The sequence below is a fragment of the Prunus dulcis genome, chromosome 1 (assembly GCF_902201215.1).
Source record: "Prunus dulcis chromosome 1, ALMONDv2, whole genome shotgun sequence".
Lineage (NCBI taxonomy): Eukaryota > Viridiplantae > Streptophyta > Magnoliopsida > Rosales > Rosaceae > Prunus > Prunus dulcis.
This window is the reverse complement of record NC_047650.1, coordinates 758124-778335: the sequence shown is the minus strand read 5'-3', so window position 1 is coordinate 778335 and position 20212 is coordinate 758124. Positions and strand designations below refer to the sequence as shown.

The 20212-nt window shown below is 38.5% G+C and overlaps 3 protein-coding genes and 1 non-coding gene across 4 annotated transcripts; 2 read left to right on the top strand and 2 right to left on the bottom strand.

Annotated features, from left to right (window-relative positions):
• Window positions 1–301: 301 nt before the first annotated feature.
• Window positions 302–374, bottom strand: TRNAA-UGC. Its single transcript has one exon. It is a non-coding gene; the product is annotated as a tRNA-Ala (tRNA).
• A 504-nt stretch (window positions 375–878) lies between these two features.
• LOC117614385 (putative F-box protein At5g55150) lies at window positions 879–4132 on the top strand. The gene is made up of 2 exons (XM_034343186.1): window positions 879–2410; window positions 3393–4132. Exon 1 carries the CDS (start codon window positions 1063–1065, stop codon window positions 2053–2055), a length of 993 nt encoding a protein of 330 aa, XP_034199077.1. The 5' UTR covers window positions 879–1062; the 3' UTR covers window positions 2056–2410; window positions 3393–4132.
• A 5844-nt stretch (window positions 4133–9976) lies between these two features.
• LOC117614002 (beta-galactosidase 13-like) lies at window positions 9977–12511 on the bottom strand. The gene has a single exon (XM_034342668.1). It carries the CDS (start codon window positions 12488–12490, stop codon window positions 9977–9979), a length of 2514 nt encoding a protein of 837 aa, XP_034198559.1. The 5' UTR covers window positions 12491–12511.
• Window positions 12512–17323: 4812 nt separating this feature from the next.
• On the top strand, window positions 17324–20010 carry LOC117613608 (beta-galactosidase 13-like). Its single transcript, XM_034342208.1, has one exon. It carries the CDS (start codon window positions 17431–17433, stop codon window positions 19987–19989), a length of 2559 nt encoding a protein of 852 aa, XP_034198099.1. The 5' UTR covers window positions 17324–17430; the 3' UTR covers window positions 19990–20010.
• The last annotated feature ends 202 nt before the right edge of the window (window positions 20011–20212 follow it).

The following is a 20212-nucleotide window of genomic DNA, read 5'->3' as shown; positions in this document are numbered from 1 at the left end:
TTTCATAAACTTTTATATCTAGAAAGTTAGGTTATGCGCTAAATAAAACAAAATTATTGAATTCCATGATCTAACCCGTCAAAAAATTCATATACCTTTAAAACTATGTTTGTCAATTTTTAGAAAATAGAGACTAAATGGTCAGTTGCCCAAATGGAGGGCAAAGAAAATCCTTATTTGTTGTCCATATAATAGTCATGAACCTCACTAGTGTAAAAAAAAAAAAAATAGAGACTAAAATGGTCACTCACTTCCCTAAAACTAAAAGTAGTGCAAAATAAGAATTGACTACAAAAAGGAATGGAGATGCAGGGGATCGAACCCTGTACCTCCCGCATGCAAAGCGGGCGCTCTACCATTTGAGCTACATCCCCATGTTGATGATAAGCGTTACTCTGTTTAAATTTATTGAACAAAAATACAAAATAACATTAAAATCATTTTTTAGGTTTTGCTTTCTATCGGGACAGAAAAAAGACAAAAGCCTTCAGAATGGAAAGTTGGAACCAAAAACTTCACTCAAAACTCATCCAACAGCCAAACAAGAAGAAAATCAAATCTCTGGTTCTGATGACCAGCCCTTGTAAAGTCAACCATTTTCCACAAGGAATCGGAGAGGTTTGATTGAATTTCGCATCCTCATTCTCGACCATTTGGATGAGAAAATTTTCATCCAAGCTGTTGGGAGAGAGAGAAAGAGACAGAAAGAGGTGGCTTGTGTACCAGCGAGCTAGTGACAATGGCGACCATGCTGACTTCTTTAGCTAAGGACCTGTAAGATTCTTGAACTTATATCTCAAGAAGTAGAGACATCTTTGTGGTCTGAGATCGGAGATTTGTAAATATTCGTTTTTATTGTTGTTGTGTTCTTTTGTTGGCTTGAGGATGAGTAGCAGTCAAGTATTAGAATGGGCAAGTCTTCCTCTGCCCGTTCTCTTTTTGGTTTTGGATAGGTTGGTAGAACCCATTGACCATATTCGATTTGCTGCTGTTTGCAAAGAATAGTGTGTTCTTGCAAAAGAATACAATCACAAAACGCAGCGTTGGCGTAAGCTACTCCCCATGCTCCTGGTTCCAACAGAATGTGAAGGAAAGCGAAAACTGTACAGCTTCCCTGCAGGAAAAATCTACGACATTGAATTGCCAGTGCCTTGTAATAGTAAGAGGTATTGTGATTCTAGCTATGGCCATGGTTGGTTGGCGACAATGGATGTGTTAGATAGAGGTGGATTGACTATAACTCTGGTGAACCCTTTCAGAAAAGCAGAGGCGCCCATTCGTCTCCCTCGCTTGGATTTCAAAGTCCTACGTAAGTACTGCGAGGTTTGCCTCCCGAAGATTATCTTATCTGAGGATCCCACATTGAATCCAGACAGTTATGTGGTTGTAGCAATTTACAAACATGTTTCTGAGTTGGCTTTCACTAAAGGAGGACAAAAGTTTTGGATTTACAGCAAGCGTTTAAGAGGGTGCTTGCTTACTGATGCTATATTTCATAAAAGCCAAGTCTTTGCAGTTGGAAAGTGGGGAAACATTCTTTCCTTTGATATCAATAGCAAGCCAATAGAAGCAAAGATTCTTAACCCACAAGAATGTCCGTTCTCACGTTATGCTGATAAAGCTTATCTTGTGGAATCAACCAATGGAGACTTGTTGCATGTTCGAAAATTTTTGAAAGATGTTGACGGAGATGCCTACCATGAAGAGTTTTGGACTGAGAGATTCATGGTTTACAAGTTGGTGTTCAATGAGAGGGATGGATCCGTTGTGCAGCATGTTGAAATAAAAAGTATTGGGGATGAGGTTATGTTCCTGGGTGACGATTATTGTATCTCTGTTTTGGCTTCAAACTTTCCTGGGTGCCAACCCAATTCCATATATTACATGGATGATTGTACAAAATTGGGAGGAGCACGTGTACCTGATACTGATAGCGATAGCAGACCGAGTGTTATAGGCATTTTCAATTTAGAGGATGAAACCATCACACGACATTACTCTCTAAACATTTCACCCGCACTTTGGATTGTACCCCTGTTTAATGGACTCTGCTAACTTCTTCAAGTTCAGCTAATTACAATTGCACTTGTTCTCCAAAGGCCACCAAGACAACTCTTTGTTTCTGCTGCCTGAGAGTGTTGGTTTACTGGGAAGGGGCAGATGTAATGGCTCCAGATGTTGTTCGCTGTTCTTCCTCCCTCCTATTTTGACAATCATCTTTTGTTTGAATCTTGTGCTGTGCTGGTGGAATATATGTTGTGGTCAAAATTAATTGAGGTCCAGTTTGGTGAAGCTTGAAGAGGGAGAGAGAGAAATATATTTTGAATTAGATCGAAGATGCTGGAAAAGGATTGGTATTTGTATGTGCGAACAAGTGATTGTTGTGCTGCCTAAATACTAGTAAATTTATGTAAGCAGCCTGGACTTGAACTTTACAGTTTCTATAAACTTATATTCCATTATTAAAAATATTGACCGAGATTTTGTCCTTTTAAAAAGGTATCTTCTGGTCATTAATATATTATCTTGTTGAACATCCCTATTATATGATTTTCTTTTCACTTTTCATTTCAACATTTGTATGTGCATTATGATTGGTGATTGTGATGTATGCATTATCATAATTCGTATGTCATGTGATTGAGAGGCCATACATACCTCAAGGTTAATATGAATGTCTCAGCAATTTATTCACTGTGTGTTTGCCTCCCTCTGTTGTGATGTTTGCCGTGTATCAATTTGAGCTTGATATGTAGGTTGTCTAGGATGGAAATTATGTGCCACTTCATAAGTAATTAGCATGATCTGTTGTGCAATCCCTGCCAAATTGCATTCAGGAGTGCAATTAGAGAACTTTGTAACTCGACTGATTAGGAGTTGTAGTAGCTATTTGATTGTGATTTAAAAGGTTCTATCCTTTCTCAAAAGAGCATACGCTGTTGGCTCGTATGCAGTTATAAGCTTATTACCACTAGCCTCTTTCCTTGGAGTGTCAACATCATCTATCATAGCTGTGAGATTGTTTTGTGAAGCAGGCATGTGAATGTAGGTGAAGAGTAGTTGAAAAGAATACAAATCTTTTCCTATTCATGAAGTTATACGAATGGATGTTAATAGCTACATTGCTTTTTTGGTTGCTAAATGTCGGAATCATTCATGTCCCTAGTATTTTAGCTTCCTTTTTGGAGGATGAACATGGTGAATGAAACCTGAATTATTTGATCAGGTTTTCCATCAGGTCTGAGCACGTTATCAAGTGCAACTAGAGATTGCGAAGCTAAGAAAATTTAATAAAGTAGAAGTACATAGTTTCTTTAGAAAAAGTTATATTGGATTATTTTGATGTATTTTACTTTTCACTACAAACGTCTGATCTCCTTTTCATTTTGTAGGTGTGATCAGTTGAACAAGTATGATACTGCGGCTGCTGCAAGTTTTTCAAACTCAAATCTCTCCTGGATTGGATAGATTAGTTCTGTGTTTGTGTTTGGTAACTGCCTCGTCAACCTCATGCCAAGATGGTATTTCCTCACTTTTCGGTATTAGAAAAGACCAAAGCTTGCAATTTAGGTTCTGGGTTTCAAGTATGTGATACTACAGAGACTCTGGATGATTGTCAAAGAAAGGGTTGATTCTACTTTGGTGGACAACCACATGGAAGGCTATATGACACTTGAAGCGGGTTCTGCTGGTTTTCAAGATTCAATGCAAGCAGCGACGTCAGTTCCTGAATCTGAATGCAAGAAAGGTTTGCTTGCTTCTCCATCTACGTTTGTTACCATTATTGGTAGGGTCCGAGTCGATTTTTTCCGTTGAGAAGACTAAAAGGTTTCAGTCTTTCAAGAGTCTTGATCAGAAAGGCTTTGAAAATTTGGGTTTTGTGGCTCTTGCTTCATGTGTCGCAGAAGAGTCCAGAGGAAAACATTGGAGACACATTTGGCTTTATCGGCTGTTGTGGGAGGCAGAATAGGAGTCTCAGGGGAGGTGGTGGGAGAGAATAGGAAGTACCAATTTTTAATGAGAAACCAAATACGAGTGGAGATAGAGAGAAGTACTGGAATAGTGATATAGAAATAAACATTTTACTAGTTGACTAAACAAATTATACCAATCTCAAAAGTATATTTATTTGACTAAACAAATTCTGATTCGACAGTTTATTTTGCAGAGATGACTCTTGAATAAAGATCTAAGAATTAAACTGTGAGGTCACATTAAGAAATGCGCCAAACAAATGATTAGCACCGTATTAACTTATATTTGGTAGTGCTTGATCACTTACCAAGGTAGAGGAAGCAAAGGAAATATCAACTGGGTTGCCTAAATGAAGTACCTAAGCTTCAGGAACTCTTTTATATATGTTGGGGTGATTTGTCACATAGACATTTTATGGGTGATGATCTGGTGATGAAGAATTAAGCAAACCTTGCTTCTCATATTAGTGGATTCAATTCTGAAGGTTCTACTGATTCATGACTGTAAATTTGATAGCACAAAGAAAAGCAGGATGCATACTCTTGAATTCGAATACATAATTGGTACAAAGAAAGAAACATATATTTGTGCTTCGAAGATGTTAAACTTGAACTAGCATCATTAACTGAATTCATAATGACAAATATTGCCTAGAACATTAATTATCTATTTCAACGACGCATAGTTTTATATGCCTCGACTTGGAAAGCAAGTGCCTTCCTTGATATCTGGGCAATCATTAGTGATACAGGGGAGTTGCATTTGCCCAAGACTTAACTTCCACAAGAGCCAGCTTGTGGCTCTTGTAAACATTGATAATTAAATTACAAAATTCTGAACACAACCCAAAAACTTAAACACAACCAATGGAAGATCCATAGCTGTTGCCTTTATGTACCAAACTTCAACCTCTGCAAGTGCAACATAAACACCAATAAGTTCCCAATTCTAAAACTTAGTAATGAAATAGCTATTCGAATTGTAAAACAAACCCACAATATCACATATTAAGTGATTACTAGAAAGTAGCAGGACTTGAGTTGGTCAGTGTGGATAAACTCATAAGATCTACAAATGAGACATATAAACACATTAAAACATTAGACAAACATGCAAACTATGTACATATATACATGGAGCTTCAGTTGGGGGATCCCTCAAATAAGTTATTTGAGGGACACCCTTATAGGGTCACTCTGTATTATATCTCACTAATCCAAACCGTCTATTTTGTAGATATGCATTCAAAGATTATATTTACACAAAATCACTAGAATCCGATATCATTTGACCACTCAATTGAAATATTGAAATTTTAGTACTTTCTTAAAGTACCCTGTTCACTGATTTTGTATGACAAAATTGGATGTCGAAACAATTTCTGATTTGTCTAATTTTTTGCAAGGATGACCTATGAATGTAGACTTTAAGAATAGATGGATTGGATCATTGAAAAACAAAATTCGTAGGGGTCCCTAAAGGATGTCCCTCAATAGAAGGGAAATGTATGTGTGTGTGTGTGTGTGTGTGTATCATATAAAATGAGAAACAAATACCTGACTCAACTAATTCATAAAACTCCATCTCTTGAATGGTTTGCTCATACTGTAAAGAGGAGATGTTAGCATACCTTAACCAATTTTGAGAACAAATTAAGGCCTCCACAATCTTAGGAGTCAAAGAAACACATAATGAATTAATTACCCGACCACCCGTGTTAAAACATGATTTCGAAGCCACTGTTAATACTAGGATAGCAAGCACATCCTTTGCAATAAGTGCCAAACCCAGATATTTAACTCCATTCAATTTCCACCACTTCAAAATATCAAAGTCAAAAACCACTTTTTCAATAGGGTCGGTTATGTACCTATCAATCTCATGCTTCAATATCACAGTGTCATTTGCTTGAGATTCTTTTATCCAACTTTCCTTCATTTACCTTTGTTTCCTTCCCCCTAGTTGTAGGCTAGAATTTGTCATAGTCGTACTAATAGCATTACTAGTACCACTACTACCACTATTAGCACTAGGATTACTACATTAAGTGGTAGGCGTTGGTGAGATGTCATACTCCTCATAAAGCTTCATTAAAAGCTCTTTCACTTCATTCTTCTTCTTAATAGCATTTTCTGATTTTTCAAACCGACCCTTCAATACAAACTCTAAGTTCCCCAACTTGTATCGAGGATCAAGAACAAGTGCTACCATCAAAAGTTTGTTTAATTTATCAAGATCACCCTAATACTTCTCAAATTTCATCTTCATGCTATGCGCCATGTCATTTAAAACCATGGAGGTGTGAGTTTCACTTAGGAATTGCTCTTCTCCTAAGAACAAATCATCAATTTCACCCTCCATTACAATCAAATCATGAAAGGTAGTGTGAGAAACGGAATGCAAATAAACATTCATATTCAATGTCATGTCATAAAATATCTTTAAAAAATTAACAAAGGTAAGAGCATTATTCCAATCTTCATTAGTTGGTGGCCCTACCTTCTTTTTAGGCTTATGAGATGCAACCACCTTATCTTCGTCAACCAGTTCTTTTTCACTAAACCAAGACATAAATGGACCATCATCTTCTTCTATCATTCTCACAAAGGCTTTTTTAAACTTCAAAGCCGCATCTAACATCATATATGTGGAATTCCACCTAGTTGGTACATCCAACACCACAAGCCTCTTGCATTCAATTTGCTCCTTCAAAACACAAGCCTTAAAATCCTTTAACCTTTGTGGATAGGATCTTACACGCCTAACCACATTCCTTATTGACAATACACTTTTCTCTAACTTTTTCAAGTCATTTTGAACTATCAAATTAACAATATGAGCACAACACCTAACATGCATGTACTTTCCCCCTAACACAAGGCTACCATTTCTCCAAGGAGCCATCTTTGACTTCAAGTAATCTATTGCCTTTGTATTTGAAGAAGCATTATCAGCCGTAATTTTAGTATCTTCTTTATATCCCAGGCAAGCAAACAAGTATCAAGGAGTTTACCAATTGAGTTCTTCTTATGATTAGCAATGACACAAAAGTTCAAAACTATTTTATGCAAGTTCCATTCACCATCTATGAAGTGTGCTGTGATCACCAAGTAATTTATGTTTTGAATACTTGTCCAAGTGTCTATTGTGAGACACAGTCTATGTGATGCTAATTCTCCTTTCAATTTTTGTTTCATGGCATCATAGATGACCATAAAATGACTCACAAGTTTCCTACGAGATGACACTTGGAAATGAGGGTTCAATAATTCATAATTATCATCTCTATACAAGACCTTAACCAATCTTCTTTACTATGCCTGATTGTCGAAAGACTACCAACTGCTTGGTCAAAAGACAAGGTCAAAGTGAAAACTGTGATTTGACCCAAACAAAGAGTAAAAACTGTGATTTGACCACACACAAAAAAAACTAAAAATTGTGAGGGTACTCTCGTGCTTCCGGCTCTATTGTAATAGTGATATAAAAATAAAGATAAACTACGATAAACCCCCCAACCTATAAGTTATTTACGAGTTCATACCCGATTTTGGAGACATTTACGAGTACATATTCAATGTCGCGGAAAATTTACAATTTGCCCCATTCATTAGAGCAACTCCAGCGGCATGACAGAGCCTCAGGATGGGGGAAAAAATACCAAAATTCGTTTCCAGCGAGGAGCCCAAGCCCAGGCGCAAGGTGGGACCTAGCAACCTGGGCTGGCCTAAGGGCAAGGTTGGCCCAAGCTCCAGCCCTCGTTTTGGTGCTGACGTCAGCGCTACAGTACTGCTACAGTGCTCACGTGCTACAGTGCCGCTAAAGTTCACGTGTCGCGCTCTGGGCTCTCCGATAAGATTTTTTTCTCCAATCTAACGGCAGCCAATTTTTGTACAATAAAAAAATCAAAAAATCAAAATTTTTTATTAAAAAAACCAAAAAATACTGAATTTTTTTTTTCTATAAATACCAAAATTTTATCCGATTGAGATATGAATTTTATAATAAATATTGACACATATGAACCCAAAAATATTATCCAAATTAATTGTTTATGTAAACAAATTTGTGAAAAAAAATAAAAAAATAAAAAGTAATTGTCCTTTGCCATGGCAACGGGTAAAAACACACTATACTATTTGCAAGGGCAACCACTATTTATGTGAATAGTGCCTGCCCTAACTCCCCTTTTGCCATGGCAAGGGGCAAATGGGTGGAGTTGCTCTTAGCCAAATTGTTAGTTAGCCTGTTAAATGCTGACGTGTCAAAAATGAGACCCCTTTTTTAAACGACATTGACTTCCATGTTGATTAAAAATTAATAAAAAATTATTTTAAAATTATATATATATATATATATATATATATATATATATATACCTCTCTCTCTACGTGAACCAAACCCAGAATTCTCTCTCTCACTCTCTCTCTCTTCCTCCATAGCCTCTACCAGCAAACCCTCCTCCGTCTGATCCACCTGTACCACCAAACCCAAACCCAACAACCACGCCTCCCCCAACCACAAACCGTGGAGCTGCTCCTTGCCGATTTAGACTCCGACGTTGACGTCATATACTACCGGGACAAGGGGTCTTCAACTTCCAAGCCCAAGGGCTCGCGCCGTCCACAGCCATTGAAATTTCACCGACGAGGAAGCTGGAAAATCTCCAGCCGCTGCCATCCTCGAAAATATCCAAGAGTTGCCATTCACTCGATGCCGAAAGCCGACGACGAAGCACCGGAGAAAATGGAGGTCGCGACCAAGCTAGATCATGGGCTTTCCCGATACTTTCTTGTCAAAATTCAAAACAGAAAAGTGCCTGATAAGACAAGTTATTTACAATTAGTGGAGAATTTCTTCAATGAAATTAAACCCATCTGCTGGATTGTGGCAAATTGCCATGGAAAAGTAGGTGAACCCTCAGCTGTAGATTCCGAAATTGCTCCTAGACTAGTTCCCTACCAACAAGAGATATGTTTCTGTTGTTTGAGAATTATTCTCTTTCTAGGCAAAGTTGATTGTGCGATGGTGGTTTAATTTTGAGGTATTGGAATCTTATGAGGAGGAGGGAGAAAGAAAATTGGGTTTGGGGGTCGTCGATGGGAGTGGGGTGGCTGAGAGGTGGGGTTGAGTCGGGAGGGAGAGAGGGTTGGCTGGGTAGGAGAAGAGAGTGGAGATTTTATTTTTTTTCATTTTTAATGATTTTGATATTATTTAAAAATTATTTTTCACATGTATATAATTTTTTTATTATTTATTTGTCCACCTGTAAGTCAACGCCAATTAAAAAATGAGTCTCATAAATGTCACATAGATAAATAACGGATTTTCTGACGATCTCTCTAACGGAGGGAGCAAATTGGAGGTTTTCCACGACGTTGAGTATATACTCGTAAATGTTTCTAAAATCAAGTATGACCTCGTAAATAACCCTATAGATTGGGAAGTTTACTGTAGTTTACCCTAAAAATAAATTTATTTAACTACTTGACTAAAGAAATGTTTGATCATAGCTAGTATATCTATTTTACTAATTTCATCTCAAATGTATATTTATTTGACTGAACACATTTGTATAGGAATTTTTATGAAGCGAGCCACACAAATGATTAGCACCGTGTTAACTTATATTGGGTAGCGCTTGATCATTTACTGCAAGTTTTCACATTTGTCTATAGGAATTCAACTGATGAAGAGGAGGCAAAGGAAATTTCAGCTCTTTTATATTATATTTGTTGGGATGATGTTGTCACACTCACATTTATGGGTGATGAAGAATTAGTGGATTCAACTGTGAAGGTTCTACTGATTCACGAGTGTATATTTGATAGCGCAAAGAAAAGCTAGATACATACTCTTGAATTCGAATACATAATTCGTAGAAAGAAAGAAATATAAATTTGTGCTTCGAGGATCTTAAGATTGAACTAGTATCTTTAACTGAATTCATAATGACAATATCACACAGAACATTAATTCTCGCTTTCAACAACTTATAGTTTTATATGTCGCACTTGACTTGGAAAGCAAGTGTCTTCTTGATACCTGGGCAACCATCAGTAGTGTTCTTAAAGAAAAGGTTGCGGTCAATCGGGACGGAACAGCTGGATTTTCCCAAGCAATGTTGCTCAACCACCTCCTTAGATACAGGGGAGTTGCATTTGCCCAAGACGTAGGTTCCACATGAGCCAGCTGGTGGATCGCCGAAGCTTGCAAACTCAACAGCAACAACCTTCTTGTTGTCTGGACACTTGATGTCGGCGGATGATCTGATAACATCTAAAACAGGTCGGAAAACGCTGTCCTGCCTTGCCCATGACTTGACATTTGGAGGATGGTACTCGGTAATGAAGCTACAAATAGTATCTCTGTTGACGGTTAGGATCTCAATGTGTTTGGGCTTCGCTGGCTGCTCCTCCAACACAACAAGAATATTTTGTGTAGGCTTGATGAAAGATCTTGGAATGTGGTACTCGGATTGAGTTGGTTCTCCAAGAGGAGAGAGGAAGGACATCCAGTGCCGGCCGATGCTTCTACCATTAACCCAGATCATTCCCTTTCCCATACCAGTCATTCGAATAGCGACAGGGTTATTACCTTCTGGAGCATCAAAGTAAGTCTTGTACCATGTGAGACCCTGTGCTGATCCCTTTGTTTTATCCCATTGAACTTGTTTTGATCCCTCCTCAGTGAACACTTGAAGCTTTTCTCCATTCAGACCAACCTGATGCCCCCATCCGTTCTTTGTAATGTCCAGTGTTCCAGTGTTCAATCCAAGGACTATTATGAGATTAGGCCCTGCATATCTGTGCTCCATATAGGCTCCACCATCCGGGAGTCCCAGTGTCATGGCAAGTAGTGTTATCTGGTTGACACCTGCCTTGAAGTGAACAGGTTTCTCTAAGACAAAGCTCTTCTCATCATGGCTTCCATGTCCGAAACCAATATACTCCCCGTTGACAAACAGGTGCAATGCATGACCAAGACTGGCAATTCGAAGAACTGGTTGAATGCTTTCCTTCCTGGGCAAGTCTTGTGGATTCAGTGCAAGGCTAGTGGTGTACCATGCGTAGTCTGAGGTATCTTTTAGCAAGGTGTACAGCTCCAGCGGTGTTGGATTATTTACCGGCACTTGAAGGGTGCTTGGAATGGGTTCTGCATACTTCATCCATTTATGATTATTGGCAACGGTTGATCGAACGAAGTTCCTAGAATTATGTTGCGCAACAATCGTTTGAGTGTTGAAGACAATGGTCTTACAATCAGGGAGGATACTAACAGAATGCGGTGGCAGGTAATAATCCTGACCTCTCCAACTAACAGTTGCTTCCGTTGTGAGGTTATTGTTGGTCAAGAAAGCAGCACAGATGTCTGTGGCGGGCATCTCATAGAAATAAACCTCTGTGTCTGCGCTCATCTTTTGGACTCCAGGAACTCCCCAAAGCATAGACTTCCTGGATAGCCTTAAAGCCTTGTGTAAATCCCTGAGGTGACTCCATTTGGGGTCCCTTGGCAAACCATATTCATCGAGAGGAGCTTCGTCGTAGTAGCGAGTAGTTGTGAAAATAGCACTTGTTCTTCCAAAATTTGTGCCACCATGGTACATATAGTAGTTGGTTAGAGACCCTTTCTTTGAGAAAAAGCGCGCAACTGCAAATGCAATATCCTCTACTGGTCTTTGTGAAGGTGGGTCTCCAAATACTCTGTATTGAGCAGTCCAGTTCTCAGTCCACAGAGTTGGCTTGTAGGGTTTATTCGGGCCCATGAAAGTATCTCCACATTGCCTTCCATTGCAAGTATTAATGACCGGATCAGGAGCGTCCTTCTGCTTGCACATGACCCATGGTACTCCGATGTTCTGCTGCACTGCCATGGCTGCTGCCCACCTCACATAATTGTTTCCCAACTCTCTATACGCAAGCTGGACCATATTGTACTCATTTTCAATTTGAGCCAAGACGATGGGGCCTCCTTGTGGAGCAAATAGCTTCGCCTCCTTCAACTTGTTTACGATCAGCTGCACATACTTCTCCATGTGGTACTTGAATGCTTCGCTATCGGAACGGAATATGACGCCAGGGACCTCCCTTAGCCAATAAGGAAGTCCTCCGTGGTTCCATTCAGCTTGGATGAATGGCCCAAGCCTAATGGTAGCATACATTTTGTACTCCTGAACCAGCTTAATAAACCTCACCAAATCATAGTTTCCTTCAAAATTGTACTGCCCTTGCACAGGCTCATGAATGTTCCAGAACACATAAGTTTCAATCATGTTCAAGCCTCCATGTTTCGCCTTCTTGATAAGATCCGGCCACATTTCCGGCGTGCTTCGAGTGTAATGGATTGCACCCGAAAACATAAGCTCTCGTTTTCCGTTGATAATCAGTGACCTCCCATCATATGTCACGGGGCCGCCCTGCACTGATTGATTCTGATTCTGATGACGAAGATGCTTCCCTCTGTGGCCATGATGTCCACGTCCTTTGGCATGGACGATTGCGGCAGAGATAACCATGGAAATGAGGGAAATCAAGAGCACCCGGCTAACAGATACCGCCATTGTATGTATGTTAAATCTTTTGATTTGGCCAAGAAATTTGTTCCTCCTTAGATGGAGGCCTTGGCCAGAAACAGTTTGCAATGAAACTCCACGAAACACGATTGTATATAAGGGAGATAGATGGATGGTAGTTATAAGCCGGCCTGTTCAATTTTGACTTTTTGTTGTTATAATCTCCCGTGTGTTCTTACAATTGTTTTTAGTTGTTTTGCTTTGATGTTTACACACTCATTGCTGGGAAGTTATAACAGATCAAGAAGAATGTATTGCTGTTTGGGGTGGTTGTTTTTCCTTTTTTAAGAAAAATATGTACAATCAAAGAAATATCATCAATCACCTAATTGGAAATTGATTTGAAGGAAAATAAGCACCTAATTGATTGATGATATTGTAGAATAAAAATATAGAATGCCTAACAGGCAAAGGGGAAGTGGTCGCTGCTTTTCATTTCAAAGCATATAATTTACCAACATTTTTCCAAATCTGAATAAATAAACAAAATTAAAAATCACTTGTCATTTAAAGAAAAAACAAATTATAGTTTGGTAGTTATATCCAAGGTTGGGATCTTATCATTAAGAAGTTTCGTGTTATGAATAGTTCATTTACTTCTTGTCCTGAAGACTATCATTTAAATTGTGGCATCTCTTTTTATACCTGAGTTATGAATAGCAAACATTGGACTTTCAATTTTCTATCTTAACAAATATTACTTCAATTTAACTCTACACCAAGTTGAACGGAGTTGTAATGTATTTTTCTCCTTATACATCGTAGGCAGAGTACAAATGGTGGAGTTTTTCTAATGGCCAAAAATATGTTAGTTTTTACAGAAACTTACAAATATAGCCAAAAAAAAATTACTTTTTTTTTAAAGTACAAACAAGTGATTTGAGGAGGGGGTTTACAAAAATATTCATTAGGTGCCTAGGGGTTTTGAATCTATGTCCACATAAATGGAGGTGGAAGAGCTCAACGAACTGAGCTATACCTAGGGGTGGGCACGGTCCAGTTTTCCCCTTGAATTGGAATCGAAATCGAAACTTATACATAATCCGATTTTTATAGAAAGTGTTTAGAAGAACAAAACCAAACCGGACCTATGTGGTTTCGATTTGGTTCAACCCAGTTTCCAGTTTGGAAAGATAAAAATATAAATATGGGAAGAAGAAAGAAATATGATGTATAAAAAATTGGAAATTGAGAAAAATATGTACAATGGATAAAATAAGAGAGAAAGAGGTGAATGGATGAATAGGAAGAGAAATAGAAATAAATATGTGAAAAGAGAAAAGAAAGACGGAGGCGCAACAAGAACGGATATGATTCACCGAAAAGAAAAAGAAATTGGGCTAGAGTAGTTATTTAGTTGGGTATAAATTGGTACTAAGGCATTTGGATATTAATTGGGCTAAAATATATATAGATATTACTTGGAGTTACTAATATTAATTGAATATTAATTAGACTTACTAATAATTTTGGATATAAATGAATAAGTAAACATAACATAATCGGTCCGGTTTGATTTATACCGACTCTTCCAAGACAAGAATCAGGACGGGAATCGATCTAAAGTGGTCCGGTTCAATTTTTGAGCCTAGGTTGACTTTTTTAGTCAACACAATTTTTTTCAGCTCTGTTCATCGGTTCACCTGTTCAAATGCCCACCCCTAGCTATACCCTACTAGCTACCAAAAAATTACTTAAATAAACTTAAATGTCCTTAAAATTAAAACTCAATTACCCATAAAATCCACTTCAATATAATAAAATCCAAGGCTATTTAATTTACACATCATGTATATTATTCAACCAACAAAAAGAAGGATTTTCTTTTTTTCACAAATGGAGACTGTGTTGGAACTTTTCAAAATACACAAGTACATAAGCTTTCAATTTGTTTCCATTATTTATGTCAAATGGAAATTTTGCATAAGGAAATGAATAATAAATATGATTGGGAGAAGAAAATGGGAATTGAGAGGTTAGGGGAGTATGACCAAAGATCACAGTTAAAATTTTAATTGTGGTTGTTCTTGTGTTTAGAAAATAAGCACTTGTTGTTTTTATTTTAATTTTAATACAAATGATATTGAAGGAGGGGAAATTAAATCTAGGACTTTAGATAAATGCTCTTAAACATAAACTTGTATTTTCATTGCAGGCTGGAGTTTACATGAAGTGGTATTTTATTTTATTTTATTTTATTCTGAATTAACAAAGGGGTAAATTACATAAAAGAAAGAAAAGCTAACAAACAACTCAGTGTCTAGCAACCCTAATACAATATTCCTTTATAGAAGATGTTTAACTTTCCAATGTAAGACATTTTCACCTTTATTTTCTCATACAGTTCTGCATGTGTGGCAAATTTTTTAAGCATAATATGTGGACAACACATATTGGGTAACGTGGAGCACGTGTGGCCATTGGGCTTTCACATGTAGGCTAACCCGCTCTGATACCATGAAGGAAGTTGAGGTTCTACCCCAAAACCAATTGGCAATAAGGGGAAGTAGCCCAACACCTTATAAGCACTTCCAACTCCAAAGTTTTCTAACTTTCCAATGTATGACATTTTCACCTCCACATTCTCACACTAACAGGTAAAGGAGAAGTGATCGCTTTTCTTTTCAAATCACATAATTTACCACCCATACAACCATCGAAAACATTTTGTATTTTTTCATATTTAACGATGGTCTATTCAATTGAGATTTTAAATGTATAGTTTAACCCTAATGAACTCTCTCTGAAGAAATAAAACACTGAACTTAGCCCTAGCCGCAACCCCCCTTTGGGCATGGTGGCCTTATTCCCCACCCCTCTCCTCCCCTACCCTCTCCCCTCCTCTCCTTCTCTACCCACCCCTCCCCTCCTCTCTATCCCTTCCCAATTCTCCCCTCTATTTTGGGGTTGTTTACCAAGTTTTCAAATGGATTTTCTGCTTGGATGCACTGGTGATTTCGTTGGCGACTTTTGTTTTCCTTGGAATCTTTAGTGACAACGATGTAGCAAAGCATTGGTGGTTTTGTTGGCAGATTTGAAGACATATAAGGTGGTTGCGTGGCTTTTTCTCACTTGTTGAGTGTTTACAGTTTCTTGCCTTATAATAATTGCATCAACTCTTTGTGAGTTTGATGTTTGTTTATAGTTTAGTCTCTGCCTGTGAGAGTTTAAAAGTTGTTGTATTGGTAGTTTTAGGCGTTGTGGTTCATGTTTGACTTGTTTAGGCTTGCGGCTTTTATGCCAAAATTTATTTGGTCTTATGAGGTTATTAGTGGAGATATGCCTTGTGAGCTGTTGATTCTATGTATCTGGATTAACCCTACGTGGTTGCTATACATCCATTTTTTAATTAACTCTTTATGGGCATTTGTATGGGCACTTGTTACTTATGATCTTTGTGCCTAATTTATGAATACAAATATCGCTTCTCTGTTAAAAAAATATATTTTTAAAAGGGTGATAGATTCTTGTTGAGTTTGTGAATTTTATTGGACTTTTGTGAACTCCAAACTTAGACATAGACTTTAATAAAGTTTGGTTGATTTCAAATGACTTTCATAGATATTTTCGTGGGTAATTCAATGGGCCTTTTCCACTAGTTATAATTATTTGTAATCTCAAAATGATGAAGAACCTTCCATTCCAAATTGATTTCTAATAAGGTGATAATATTTGAAATCACATATTTATGGTTTAATAAAACTTTAAATTGTTGTTTAATATGTGCAAAATAGTATTGAACATTACGTGGTTGATACAAATCAGTCATCTATTTTTTATGCAAATAAAAAAATCAAACAAAAATAGAAAGGATAAATAAATAAATAATAACTGGAAGGATATAAAAAAATCAGAATGACAAGCAGATGAAACAAAGATGGAGATTTTCTTTCTCATTTAAAAAGTCATAACTACTATGATGGTGTGTATACTAATCAGGAATTGAATTCGGTCTATGGAAGATTCCTGTGTTTACTTCACATCAATGAATTAAAAAGTAAGTGGAGCTCACACAAAATTAAGAATTGGAATTCCTGATTTTGGAGGAATTCAATTCTTGGATGGAAGGTGGTATTCTAATTCCTGAAGAACTAACTCATTAGGAATTTATCTTTTTTAAATTCCAAATTTGTCATCTACTTACCCAACAACGAGGACATTTTAGTAATTAGTACTACTCCTACCCCAATTCCATATGGTTTAGTAAACAACTCAATATGAATCCGGAATCTAACTCTCCTCAATCCATATGGTTTAGTAAACAACTTCAATAAGAATCTGGAATCTAATTCTCTTCAATCCAACTCCTCTTCAATCCAACTCTTCTTCAATTCACAATTCCTCTTAATCCAATTACGGATTAGTAAACATGTCATGATTGTAGAGAGCGAGATTGGAATTTTCAAAGAGAGAGAGAAGAGAAAGATGGGTTGCTAACTTGCTAGACTTTTGGGTTGTTCTTTGTTGACTCTTCTTTCATTTAGGTATTTTTCCCCTTCGTTCCACTTCCACCCAAAAAATAATAATAAAACCAGTTTACTTTTGGTCTATAATATTACACCAATAACAATAGGTGCTTTTTTCTAAAAACAGGAACAACAACCACCCCAAACAGCCATACATTCTTGTTAAGTAGTTATAATTTTTCATTCCAGCAATGAGTGTGTAAACGTCAAAGCAAACAGATAAAAGCAATTGTAAGAACACAACCGAGATTATAACCAAAAAAGTCAAAATTGAACAGGCCGGCTTATAACTACCATCCATCTATCTCCCTTATATATCATTGTGTTTCAGGGAGTTTCATTGCAAGCTGCTTCTGGCCAAGGCCTCCAAGGAGGAACAAGTTTATTGGCCAAATCAAAAGACTTAACATACATACAATGGCAGTATCAATCAGCCGGGTGCTCTTGATTTCCCTCATTTCCATAGTCATCTCTGCCACAATTGTCCACGCCAAAGGACATGGGCATCATGGCCACGGAGGGAAGCATCTTCATCATCAGAATCGGAATCAATCAGTGCAGGGCGGCCCCGTGACATATGATGGGAGGTCACTGATTATCAATGGAAAACGAGAGCTTCTGTTTTCAGGTGCAATCCATTACACTCGAAGCACACCAGAAATGTGGCCTTATCTTATCAAGAAGGCTAAACATGGAGGCTTGAACATGATTGAAACTTATGTGTTCTGGAACATTCATGAGCCTGTGCAAGGGCAGTACAATTTTGAAGGAAACTATGATTTGGTGAGGTTCATTAAGCTGGTTCAGGAGCACGGAATGTATGCTACCATTAGGCTTGGGCCATTCATTCAAGCTGAATGGAACCACGGAGGACTCCCTTATTGGCTAAGGGAGGTCCCTGGCATCATATTCCGCTCGGATAACAAAGCATTCAAGTACCACATGGAGAAATATGTGCAGCTGATTGTAAACAAGTTGAAGGAGGCGAAGCTATTTGCTCCACAAGGAGGCCCCATCGTCTTGGCACAAATTGAAAATGAATACAATATGGTCCAGCTTGCCTATAGAGAGTTGGGAAGCAGTTACATGAGGTGGGCAGCAGCCATGGCAGTGCAGCAGAACATCGGAGTACCATGGATCATGTGCAAGCAGAAGGACGCTCCTGATCCAGTCATTAATACTTGCAATGGAAGGCAATGTGGAGATACTTTCATGGGCCCAAATAAACCCTACAAGCCAACTCTGTGGACTGAGAACTGGACTGCTCAATACAGAGTATTTGGGGACCCTCCTTCACAAAGACCAGTAGATGACATTGCATTTGCAGTCGCGCGTTTTTTCTCAAAGAAAGGATCTCTAACCAACTACTATATGTACCATGGCGGAACAAATTTTGGAAGAACAAGTGCTATTTTCACAACAACTCGCTACTACGACGAAGCTCCTCTCGATGAATATGGTTTGCCTAGGGACCCCAAATGGAGTCACCTCAAGGATTTACACAAGGCTTTGAGGCTATCCAGGAAGGCTTTACTTTGGGGAGTTCCTGGAGTCCAAAAGATGAGCGCAAACACAGAGGTTTATTTCTATGAGATGCCCGCCACAAACATCTGTGCTGCTTTCTTGACCAACAATAACCTTACAACGGAAGCAACTGTTAGTTGGAGAGGTCAGGATTATTACCTGCCACCGCATTCCATTAGCATCCTCCCTGATTGTAAGACCGTGGTCTTCAACACTCAAACAATTGTTGCCCAACATAATTCTAGGAACTTCGTTCAATCAACCGTTGCCAATAATCTCAAATGGAAGAAGTATGCAGAACCCATTCCAAGCACCCTTCAAGTGCTGGTAAATAATCCAACACCGCTGGAGCTGTACACCTTGCTAAAAGATACCTCAGACTACGCATGGTACACCACTAGCCTTGCACTGAATCAACAAGACTTGCCCAGGAAGGCAAGCATTCAACCAGTTCTTCGAATTGCCAGTCTTGGTCATGCATTGCACCTGTTTGTCAACGGGGAGTATATTGGTTTCGGACATGGAAGCCATGATGAGAAGAGCTTTGTCTTAGAGAAACCTGTTCACTTCAAGGCAGGAGTCAACCAGATAACACTACTTGCCATGACACTGGGACTCCCGGATGGTGGAGCCTATATGGAGCACAGATATGCAGGGCCTAATCTCATAATAGTCCTTGGATTGAACACTGGAACACTGGACATTACAAAGAACGGATGGGGGCATCAGGTTGGTCTGAATGGAGAAAAGCTTCAAGTGTTCACTGAGGAGGGATCAAAACAAGTTCAATGGGATAAAACAAAGGGATCAGCACAGGGTCTCACATGGTACAAGACTTACTTTGATGCTCCAGAAGGTAATAACCCTGTCGCTATTCGAATGACTGGTATGGGAAAGGGAATGATCTGGGTTAATGGTAGAAGCATCGGCCGGCACTGGATGTCCTTCCTCTCTCCTCTTGGAGAACCAACTCAATCCGAGTACCACATTCCAAGATCTTTCATCAAGCCTACACAAAATATTCTTGTTGTGTTGGAGGAGCAGCCAGCGAAGCCCAAACACATTGAGATCCTAACCGTCAACAGAGATACTATTTGTAGCTTCATTACCGAGTACCATCCTCCAAATGTCAAGTCATGGGCAAGGCAGGACAGCGTTTTCCGACCTGTTTTAGATGTAATCAGATCATCCGCCGACATCAAGTGTCCCAACAAAAAGAAGGTTGTTGTTGTTGAGTTTGCAAGCTTCGGTGATCCACCAGCTGGCTACTGTGGAAGCTACGTCTTGGGCAAATGCAACTCCCCTGTATCTAAGGAGGTTGTTGAGCAACATTGCTTGGGAAAATCCAGCTGCTCCGTCCCGATTAACCGCAACCTTTTCTTGAAGAACATTAGTGATGGTTGCCCAGATATCAAGAAAACACTTGCCATCCAAGTCAAGTGTGCCATATAACCAAGAAGACACTTGAGATATACAAGGTTGTGTTGGGTGATTGTCATCACCCTTAATTGAGTCCAAGATGGCTAAGTAGAATAGCATAATGTTCATCAAACATTAACAAGTTATAAAATTTTCCTTAAAATTGCCCAGAATATGTCTTGTGTGTTAATGGGGTCCATCAATGATCCATTCCATCAAATTTATGTTGAAATTAGTCATGTGCCGCCCACGTGAC

Coding starts and splice junctions, on each gene's coding strand:
- LOC117614385 (XM_034343186.1), top strand. CDS start 1,063: ATGCTCCTGGTTCCAACAGAATGTGAAGGAAAGCGAAAACTGTACAGC.
- LOC117614002 (XM_034342668.1), bottom strand. CDS start 12,490: ATGGTTATCTCTGCCGCAATCGTCCATGCCAAAGGACGTGGACATCAT.
- LOC117613608 (XM_034342208.1), top strand. CDS start 17,431: ATGGCAGTATCAATCAGCCGGGTGCTCTTGATTTCCCTCATTTCCATA.